Source organism: Silene latifolia, chromosome Y (assembly GCF_048544455.1).
Source record: "Silene latifolia isolate original U9 population chromosome Y, ASM4854445v1, whole genome shotgun sequence".
Classification (NCBI taxonomy): Eukaryota; Viridiplantae; Streptophyta; class Magnoliopsida; order Caryophyllales; family Caryophyllaceae; genus Silene; species Silene latifolia.
The window spans coordinates 43,565,620-43,577,072 of NC_133538.1; the positions used below are offsets into that span (position 1 = coordinate 43,565,620).

The window sequence follows — 11,453 nt, forward strand, 5'->3', positions numbered from 1 at the left end:
TATTACATAGTATACAAGGTTATCCTACTAATTATCTAGTTAGTAATTATTAGGATTTTTGGGTTTAATCTTTGGCGCATCCAAATGAGATTACCTAAGTTGGTAATTTGGTTTTTGGAGGATCATCCACCATCTATTAGCTCAAGAACAACATCAAGGAAGGAGTCCTTGAGTTGTGCCCTTTATATTTCCATCATCAATGTAAGGAAATTTCTCTTAAATGGTTTTTACACCATTTTTGTTATTTTTATTTGCATGCATGTAGATTTAGACCATTACATCAAATTAATTAGTAATTTTGATTTCATAAGATGAGTATAAAATGGTCTAAATGACTAACAGGAGGGGTGCGGAGACTTTGTGGTTCCGCAGCATCCAGTATGGGTTGGTCGTATAGGTGATGTGTCACGAGTGGGGATCGGTCTGAGTCTAAAAATGAGTACGTTGATGTAGGCGTGTCATGAAGATGAGCAAATAGGAAGACCGATTCATTAAATGTGACATGTCGAGCGATGATGATCTTACTTAAGGATAAATCAAGGCATTTATAGCCTCGATGGTTCAACGGGTATCCAACGAAAATGCATGGAGTAATACGAGCTGCAAGTTTACGGATGCTAGAAGGTTGAAGGTGGGGATAGCACAAGCACCCAAAAGACGACCTTGAACCTTAAACGGCTGAACCGGGCTGGTGAAAGAGGCGGCCTTGTCAAACCGGCTCAAGCGGACCCTTAACCGGCTCATGGCTAGGTGTCACGGTCCGGGCCTTTGAGCCGGACCGTGGCGCGCACCCTTGTCTAACACACGACAAGAATGCAAGAGAGAGCGTTAAGCTCTAGTGAAGGATCATTAGTTTATTTGTAATCGGTCTCGGGTCGGAGTGTGTCGGGAATCCTAGTCACGATTATCAAGTCCGGCACACGAAAGTAATAAAAGTAAGCAATACGATTATTGAAAGCAAGCAACAAGCAACAACAAGCTTTTGGATGAGAAGCGGTTTTTCATTGACTAGCACCTCTCATAGAGGCAAATTTGATAGTTTGGTCCTGGTAGCAGGAAACATTGAAATTACAAGTTTAGTTCAAAATAACGATATACCTATTTAAGGAAAGAAAAGCTATTCTAAAACTATGCTAAACTAAGAAATTACTTACTACAAAAGTACAAGGGAAATTAAATTACATAAGCATAAATAAAACTAAGGGTTCAAGTGTGCGGATCGTCACACTCTCCCCCACCTAATCTGTTGCCGTCCTCGGCAACGCTTCAAAATCTTCATGGCTGGTTCAGTCGGCTGATGTCGCTGGAAGTTGATTGGAGCGGATGTTGGCGCGCTTGCTCTTGTTGCGGGTGGGATCTTCAGGATCTGGATGGTAAGGCTTTAGACAGCTCACATGAAAGACAGGGTGACACTTCATCCAGCGGGCGGTCCAAATTGTATGCTACTTCCCCAATCCGTTTGATCACTTGGATTGGGCCTTCGTACTTCCGCACTAGACGCTTGTCTCGTCCTCGGAGGAATCTCATCTGCTCTTTGTTCAGCTTCACCATGACCATGTCGCCTACTTTAAACTCCCTTGGTCTCCGATTCTGATCTGCCCACTTCTTCATGCGGCGAGACGCTTTCTCCAAGTAAGCTCGAGCAATTTCGGCATTCACGTTCCATTCTTTCACATACTCGTGGGCTTTCTTTGTCCGGCCTCCATATGTATCTGCAACTGTGGGAGGCAATAGCGGCTATTGACCTGTAACAAGCTCAAACGGGCTCTTGTTGGATGAAGAGCTCGTCTCGCACATTAAAAACAGAATCGGGCAACATCAAGGAGTCTTACCCACTCCATTTGAGTTGCCCCAACAAAGTGTTTCAAATACTCTTCCGCATGCTATTGAATCGTTCGATCCGGCCATCCGTTTGAGGATGGTAACTTGAGGACATCCGCAGCTTCAACCCGTAAGATTGAACAATTCTCCCCAAAATAGTCCCGTGAAGCGAGAATCGCGGTCCACCGACTATACTTTGAGGCAATCCCCAATATTTCACAACATGTCTGAAGAACATGGTGGCAGTTTCTTCAGCGCTACACGCCTTAGGAAGAGGAATGAAAGTCGCGTATTTTGAGAATCGATCCACAATGACAAGGATCACACTTAACGCCCCTACCTTTGGCAACCCAGAGATAAAGTCCATAGAGATACTCTCCCATGGTCGCGTAGGTACGGGCAACGGATTTAACAGCCCTCCCGGCTTCTGTTTCTCTCCCTTATCTTGCTGGCAAATGAGGCATGTCTTCGTGTACTCTATCACATCATCCTTCATCTGGGGCCAATAGTAACTTCTCTTCAATAGGCATAAGGTTCTCTGCCATCCCGGATGACCCGCCCACAAGGTATCATGGCACTCCTGTAGAAGCATCTTCCTCAATCCGGCCGCCTTTGGAACAAATATGCGATGTCCTTTCGTGAATAGAAGCTCATCTTCCACCCAAAACTTGCGAGTCTTTCCTTCTAAGGCCAACTATTTCAGAGTCCTCGCCATTGGGTCTTGGTCTAGGTGTTCCTTTGCCTTAGCTCGAATATCTATGACCACGGTGGTGGTGGACAAGTGAGCGATCATATGCAGTGTGGCCAAGTCGCATCTACGGCTTAGGGCATCAGCGACTCTATTTGCTGCTCCCGGTCGATAAGTGAACTCCACATCAAACTCGGCCAACAATTCTTGCCATCTTTCCCGTTTTGTTGAGCTTAGGTTGCGTCAGGAAGTGGAATGCCGCGGTGTTATCCGTCTTGACAATAAACTTCGATCCCAAGAGGTAGTGTCTCCATCCCCGCAGGCAATGAACAATAGCAAGGAGTTCCTTCTCTTGGGCAGCATACCGAGTCTCGGCCCCATTCAGCTTTCTACTCTCAAAGGCCACTGGGTGACCCTCTTGGAGGAGTACTCCCCCAAGGGCATAATCAGACGCATTCGTCTCTACTTCAAATGGCTTGGTGATGTCTGGCAGTGCCAATACGGGTTCCTGCATCACTGCTTCTTTGAGCCTCTCAAAGGCTCTTTTTCTGTCGATAGACCACTCCCAATTGATATCCTTTTTCAACAAATCGATTAGGGGGCGGCTATTTTAGAATACTCCCCGGATGAATCTCCGATAGTAGTTTGCTAGCCCCGGAAAGAGCGAAGCTCAGACACGTTTCTCGGGGTGCCCCAATCCTTGATGGCGGTAATCTTCTTCGGATCCATTCTAAGTCTCCCTTTTCCCACGATGTGGCCGAGGAAATTGACTTCGGGTTGGGCAAACTCGCACTTCTCCTTTCTGACAAATAAGTGATTGTTCCGCAGTTTCGCGAACACAAGCTTTAAGTGTTCGGCGTGTTCAGCCAAAGAGCGACTATACACAACGATATCATCCAAGTACACCACCACGAATTTGTCCAAGTACTCATGGAATACATGGTTCATCGAGTGCAAAATGTGGCGGTGCGTTTGTCACCCGAAAGGCATGACCAACCATTCGAAAGACCCATACCTCGTCACGCAAGCGCTTTTTGGCTCATCTCCTTCGGCAATCCGAACTTGATGATAACCCGATCTCGAGATCCAACTTGTCAAGTACACAAATACCAGAATCGATCGAACAAGTCCGCTACCAAAGGAATGGGATAGCGATTCCTCATAGTCAACTTGTTTAAGGCCCGATAGTCGATACACAATCTCAGACTACCATCTTGTTTCTTCTGAAAGAGCATAGGGGCTCCATATGGGACTTTAGAAGGTCGAATCGACCCTGAGCGAATTAAATCATCTAGCTGCTTTCGAAGTTCAGCTAATTCCGGAGGTGCCATGCGGTATGGTCCTCGAGCAGGAGGTCTTGTCCCTGGAAGAAGCTCGATCTGGTGGTCTACCGAGCGTCGAGGTGGAAGACTCATAGGTAAAGAATCTGGCATCAAGTCCTTGTTGTCCTCCAACACCCGCATTATCGAGGGTTCCTCTGATTCAGCAGAAGTGTCCTCTTTCATGGACACGGTACACAAATAAGTTGGCTCGCCCTTTTGAGGTCCTCTATTCAATTGCATCGCCGAAAGAAGGGGTCCCTTCATCTTACGATCTCCTCCCACGGCCTTCACCAAGCAAGGGTTTGACCCGACCATCATAAGGGAACCGTTATGAGGTGCCAGGAAGGTCGGTGTTCGCTTTAGGAAATTCATTCCGAGGACAATCTTGAAGTCATCCATCGGGACGCTGGTGAAGTCGAGCTTCCCGCTCCATTCACCCATCTTGATCACTACATCTTTGGCCACGCCCTGAATCGGCTGAGCACTGGAGTTAACAGCTTTCATCCTTCCTCCTTCTCGGTTTATCTCCATCCCGAGCCGTTTCGCCTCATCCGGGGTAACAAAATTGTGGGAGGCCCCCGTGTCTATCATGGAACGAGTGCAAATTCCATTGTATTTTACTTCAACGTACATGAGCTCAGTGGACTTGGCTTCGGAAAGGTTGGCGCCTTTTCCCATTGAACACATCATGTGCACCGCCCCCATCCGTGCCACTTCTCCCTGTTCGTTGAACCCATCATCATCCCCCGGGTCGACTTCATGGTCCGTCCCTTCGGGGTTTGGCTCAACCGACATCTTAGATAAATTCTTCTTGAGGGTGTTGAACTCTCCTGGGTGCGGACACTCAGACATTCGGTGTGGTCCTCTACATAAGAAGCAAGCAAACGGTTTCCTAGCGGTATACGCTTCCGAAGTGCTCCCCTTTGAGGAAGTTGGGGTGGAATTAGCTTGCCCCCACTTCCTATAATCTCCTCCTGGACGGAATCGACTATTTCCCGTAGAAGGAGTTTTGGCTTGCGACGTGTTCCCTCCAAATCTGGGGCTACTCCCGCTCGCTGCTGGGAATACCTTTTTCTGTGCCGCTTCGCGCTCAGAATAATAGTCGACTAGCCTCTCGGCAGCGGTCATTGCGCGGAGAGGACTCGTGCCTTTGTCGCATGATCTCTCGTTGAGCCCACTCTTTCAAACCATCGACAAACTGGAACACGCGATCCTTCTCGGTCATATCAGATATCTCTAGCATACACGTCGAGTAAGCTTTCACGTACTCCCGGATAGAACCCGTATGCTTCAAGCTCTTGAGTTTTCTTTGAGCTAGGAAGTCGGTATTCTTCGGATAGAATTGTTCCTTGAAGAGTCGTTTGAAATCGTCCCATGACTCCAGCACTATGCTCCCTGCCTCAATCTCGGCGTATTTGGAGCGCCACCATTGTTTGGCATCATCAATTAGATACATGCTTGCGGTAGTGACCTTCAGTGTTTCGTCGAGCGCACTAGCTCAAAAGAATTGCTCCATGTCGAAGAGGAAGTTGTCGACTTCTTTCGAGTCTCTCGCCCCACAATACTTGTGGGGTGTAGGCGGCTTCACTTTGGGAGTTCCCCCAAAACTCCCGTCTGCGGCCATTCTCATCAGTGTATTACACATGTTCTCGAGTTGTCCGACTCTCTCGTGGAGATAGCCCATCTCCTCTGCGTACTCACGCGGAATCATTGCCTCTATGGCGTCAAAGTGAGCCTCATGCCCCTTTATCGTCTTATTCACGGCTTCTAGGCGAGCCTCATGCCCCTTTACCGTCTCGTCTACGGCTTGGTGAGTTCCCCCGAGGCTCACCACGAGTCCTTCCAGATGAGGAAGTTTTTCCTCAAGTAGTTTCTCTAAGGCCGTCACCCGGGCCCTAGTTTCTCCTTTGTTCCCACTCGTTTCTGTGTTCTTTCCGTCATCGTAGTACGCGGCTCGTCGTGAAGACCGAGCTCTGATACCAAATGTCACGGTCCGGGCCTTTGAGTCGGACCGTGGCGCGCACCCTTGTCTAACACACGACAAGAATGCAAGCGAGAGCGTTAAGCTCTAGTGAAGGATCATTAGTTTATTTGTAATCGGTCTCGGGTCGGAGTGTGTCGGGAATCCTACTCACGATTATCAAGTCCGGCACACGAAAGCAATAAAAGTAAGCAATACGATTATTGAAAGCAAGCAACAAGCAACAACAAGCTTTTGGATGAGAAGCGGTTTTTCATTGACTAGCACCTCTCATAGAGGCAAATTTGATAGTTTGGTCCTGGTAGCAGGAAACATTGAAATTACAAGTTTAGTTCAGAATAGCGATATACCTATTTAAGGAAAGAAAAGCTATTCTAAAACTATGCTAAACTAAGAAATTACTTACTACAAAAGTACAAGGGAAATGAAATTACATAAGCATAAATAAAACTAAGGGTTCAAGTGTGCGGATCGTCACACTAGGTCTGGCCAGGCATTAGAGCTCCTAGTTTGAAATTGTTTTTTTTTTTTTTTTTGACAGTATAGTTTGAAATTGTTTAAGTAAATGTAAAAGCTCATTAGCACGACTAAAGTACACGTGGATATGAGGAGGCTTCTCTGCCAAGCATTCATCTGCCCAGTACAAACTAGAGTATGCTGAGACTTGGTTCCAAGAACTTGTTATCTTTAATTCACAACCACATTATTCAGACCCACATCTTGTGTTACTATTATTATTGATCTTATGGACCAACCTTGAAGCTTTAATACAAAACAACAGCAGCGTATGCATGCATCATGCATGGGAGAGCTCCACGACTAGTAGTATCTTGCCACGTAGGACTCCTTCACGTGGCCTTCTTCTATGTCTCCATATATAAGAGAGATTCCTTACTCAAGGTCCGACATACCAAAGAATTGTGATTAGACTTGACAAAACGAAGGTGGTTCAATGATCGATTTGATAATTGATACCCTAACTGATACAATAAAAAAATAAAAATAAAAAATAAAAAAAAAAGCAAATGATTTGATTTTAAATCAAAAAAGTGTTGATTTTTATTCTACTTTGATTATGTTTCAATATATATGGAGAATATAACAAAGTTGGCTGGTGTGAGTGATAAAGGCTATTATCTCTTAAACAAGTGGTCAGGGGTTCGATTCCTGACTCTTGTGAATGAAAAAGCCAAACTTGGGAGGGGTCAACCCATTAAATTGCGCTTCAAGACAAAGGAGATTGTCCAAATTGTCGGTAGGAGATCTTTCTGGCCACACCAAAAAAAAAAAAATATATATATATATATATATATATATATATATATATATGGAGAATATGATCAACTATAAAAATTTTAATTATTGGATCCATAGGGTGTAGGATAAGATGGTATATATGTGTATCAAGACATTCCCTTAGAAGCCTTGCTGACTTGGGGCTTAGAATCCAAATTCCAAGGTAAACAGTAATAGTAGCAAGTTGAACTCAAAATGACCCTATTTAGCTAATTTACAAGTAACAATTTACCACAATTTTTTTTTTTTTTTTTTTTTTTTTTTCAGCCATAAAAATAGGTTCCTTATACAAAGCATACCTGGATCTCTAAGTCAGGTGCAAACACTACATTATTATTACAAAAACTTAAACTAGGGGCGGGGGTTATTAAAAGACGGGGTTTCTTCGAAGAGTTGTTGGAATAGCACGCTGAGGATGCATGTCTTTTCTTTTCTTCGCTATTTGAGCTTTAGGAGAGTACCTGCAACAAGCCACACTTACGCCACGAGGACGTAGAAATTTATGAGAGAGAGATCTACTTTTGGAGAAAGTAGATAAATTGTGTCTTGGAGATTCATCTCCTTGGCTATGATTCTTCTTGGAAATGACCATTCTCCAATTCTCAAGCACATGATGAGCAAAGGGGTACCTGCAAAGCATAGGTGTAAAATGGGCGCATGGTGGTTTCTCAAACGAGTAAATCTTACACTTCTTAGGACGAGCTGAAAAAATGAAAGGCTGATGATCAATAGAATCCTTCTGAGCTGGATAGCAAATATAAGTAGCCTTATCGTTCACCAGAGAGATAGGGACGCTTGGGTCATTATCAACACCCCTAAGGTTATCTTGGAGGATATGAGTACTCGGAGGAGAAAAATTGTCACAGGTTGAAGACGCACTTGAAGTCACGGCGGCCTCAGAGAACGCGTTCAAGCTTTCGCTAGGAAAGGCAGACTTCACATTGATAATATGAGGAGTCGTGTCTTTCATTGCCCCCATCGTCTTAGATTTCCCCTTTTTAGGCCTTCTCCTTCTCTTCTTCTTTTTCTTACATCCTTCTCTTATACTGCATGTCTCGCTCCTTAGTAACCTCACTCTTGAGAATCCGGATAGTTAAAGTTGACAAATCACATTTACGGTAAAAGCTCACATTTTTACCATCCAGTAACTTTCTATAGGATTGTGCGGGAATCCTTAGACGGGAACTACCATCTCCCTTTTTGGAGAACTCAAGAACTGAGTTAGTAGAGAACTCAAGGACCGACTTCTTAGCACAAATATTTTGAGCCTCCATCACCTTCATATTCACGCTCTGATTTTCCTTAATACTCGCATTACTATGATTTTCCATCACCTCTGTGATCACACTATCCTTTATACCTACGTCAGATGCCAAGATGTGAACAGGCTTCTTATTGTTCTCATCCACGCCATCTTCAGTAGCACGCTCCAACACTCTTTTACCATTTTCCTTGATGAGAATGTGACCTTTTACCACATCTAATTCTCTTAACACATCCTTATTACCAGGTTCAACAGCTAAGGCTTCAACCAAATCCAATTCAGCTAACGGAAACCTTTTCAACTTCATATAAGCAACCGCCCTTCGAAAAAGTGCCTTAACATTACGAGGAAATCTGTCCAAAATCATGGAGCACATACCCGCAGCAGCTTTGTATTCCTCAAGTTTCAAAGCACAAGCAGCCATATTAGAAATAAGGGAAACAACAAGGTCAGATAATGATTGAGTATCTTCACTTCCAATATTTCTCAGGCTCAAACTAAGCAGTTTACAAGCTTCATCGTAACACGCTGCGGCCACCTCAAAGTCATTTTGCCTAAAAAAACCGTTTCCTTTATCTTTAAGCTCCCTCACCTCAGCTAAGGCTAACCGAGTTAATCCCTGCATTATTTATTTTCTATGGCACAAAAACCGAGTTAACTAACTTACCACAAAGTTAGTTACACCAATACTCCCATTAAAAAAAATAACAATCAGCATCAAGTTGAGGTAGGGGGAAAACCCTCTCTTTTATCCTTTTTTTCTTTTCCATTTATTTTCTATGGCTCACATACCCTTCAACATATAAATGAATGAACCTTCAAGGTCACAATTTTACACATACACCACAAATCACTTTCCACATTCAGAGAAACAATGCAAGGTTACCTCACTATTCCTCTTTAGTAAACATTTATCACTAAATATATACCTTCATATCCATCTTAAATTCTCTCTTAACCCACATATTCCCATCTAATTATTTGTGGTGTGTAATAAGAGTCCAGAGTAAGGAAAGGAAACTAGGATATAATCGATGAGTAATACAATAGGGTGTGAGTTATGTGATGAGCCAGCCAATTTGTACTGTGAGTCGGACCGAGCAAGCCTATGTTGGGCATGTGACAACAAGGTCCACGGAGCCAACTTCCTAGTGGCTAACCACAATAGGTGTGTTCTATGCCACAATTGCCAAGCCACCACGCCTTGGACCGCCTCTGGCCCACAACTCCCTCATTCTAAGTCCTTATGCCTATCATGTGTCTCGTCTCACAATAACCATGGTACAACACAAGTTTCGGTACAACAAAGCAGTGTAAACAACCATCTCCATGACGATGAGGATAATGATAATGATGACGAGAGTAGTTTGTATGAAGATAATGAGGAAGATTATGAAAATCAGGTTTTGCCACCATTGAGTTTACGTAACAATGTAACACCCTTAATTAGTATGGAGGAAGAGGATGATAATAGCCATATATTAATGGTGTTACCATCATCGTCATTAAAGCGTAAGAGGGTTATTCTTCCAACTACTTAATTCAATATATATTTGATTTTTTGAATTGTCGACTTAACTTTTTGTCATGCGTTTTTAACACCCCTAAATTCTCAAGGGGTTTTAATTCGATCTAAGGAGTATATTGGAGAGTCTATTAGACATGATCTGATCTGATCTAAATTATATGTAACCTTAAATTAATTAGGCATGAGAATATGAGATGATGTAATTCTCATTGGATTAATTGTATACAGATCAATTGTGCAAAATTAGTGGATTCATCAAGTTGCAAAAATGCATTAAACAATATTCTTGCTTGTTAATAGATCACCCAATGTTGGAAATAAAGATATAATATTTTTCATTAAACTAAAGTCAATTTGCTGCAATAATCAAATTAATATCAAGTGGCGAAGGTATTTTTTGGTTTCATATATGGCTTGATTATGATCTTTAGCCTATCGATGACGAGATTAGCCGTTAAATAAAGTATAATAAACATGCATGTATGTAGATTGTAGGCTGTAGCCAAGTAGTACCAAACCAAATTATATCATGCTTTTTACTCTACCAATCTTATCTATATTAATACAAAAGACAATACTCAATCCTTAGCGCGCCACGTCATTAATGCAATTTTTTTTTTAAATTCAAGTATTATGGTGGGGCCATGAGTGTCGAATGTATTTATTTCTTCGATTTCCGTCTTTTCAAAAATGCGATAAATTCCGTCTTACAACAAATTCTATGAAATAATATTATGAAAAAATTCTATGAATTAATATTATGAAATAGTTTTATACATTCCGTGTAAATAAAAATTATAACATATACACAGAATGAATTACAAATGCGAGTAAATGAAATTGAATTATGGAGTACATAATTTTTAAAACAAAATTACATAATAATAAAATTACATAATTTTAAGAAGGAATAATATTTATATACGCGATCGAACATAAAACGCAAATGAATTACATACATATGTTAAAGTTGATTATATTAGATTATAGTTCTTTTATCCGGATGTAAAGTTTTTTTATGTATGTAATTTTTATTTACAAGAGTAAATTACGTTATTTGAACACGTGTTTGTAACAAATTTAAACATAAATTATGTAAATCGTAGATTTAGACCAACTAGATAAGTACAATAGAAATGCAAAAATAAATATACATCCTAAAATATTAATACTTGCCCAAATACATATCCGTGCAATGTTGCACGGGTTAAAAACTAGTACAGTTTAATTCAACATGTGGTATACATCTATCGGAAAGAATAGCCTATTGGTTAAGACCAAGTATCATGTATTTAAGGAATCGAATCCTCCTCACCTTACTTTGTGCCTCATTTGAGGCCAAAAAAGTCGTGGTATGCACCTACCAATATTGGCATAATGACCCCTATAATTTGCAAGTTTTTGATGATTAACTTCTTTCTCCATCCCATTTTGTCACATTTTCCGTGTTCTCAGTGTCCTTTATCTACGTAATCATTTGACGAAAGAATCGGTTGTGACAAAGAAGATAGTGGGATAGGAGATGACACACCAAATGAAATGCTATCGATTAG

General features: G+C 42.0%; 1 protein-coding gene across 1 annotated transcript; it reads right to left on the minus strand.

Annotated features, from left to right (window-relative positions):
- Positions 1-1,359: 1,359 nt before the first annotated feature.
- LOC141627954 (uncharacterized) lies at positions 1,360-4,959 on the minus strand. The gene is made up of 4 exons (XM_074441148.1): positions 3,646-4,959; positions 2,841-3,086; positions 2,017-2,317; positions 1,360-1,718 (listed from the first exon to the last, which is right to left on the minus strand). Exons 1-4 carry the CDS (start codon positions 4,957-4,959, stop codon positions 1,360-1,362), a joined length of 2,220 nt encoding a protein of 739 aa, XP_074297249.1.
- Positions 4,960-11,453: the final 6,494 nt, after the last annotated feature.

What these genes read in the sequence shown, in the direction of transcription:
- LOC141627954 (XM_074441148.1), bottom strand. Translation starts at nt 4,959, where the DNA reads ATGACCGCTGCCGAGAGGCTAGTCGACTATTATTCTGAGCGCGAAGCG. An exon ending in ATCGCTATCCCATTCCTTTG is followed by an intron (nt 3,087 to 3,645) that starts GTAGCGGACTTG and finishes TTGTTGAAAAAG; the next exon opens with GATATCAATTGGGAGTGGTC. An exon ending in AGAAGGAACTCCTTGCTATT is followed by an intron (nt 2,318 to 2,840) that starts GTTCATTGCCTG and finishes TATTGGCCCCAG; the next exon opens with ATGAAGGATGATGTGATAGA.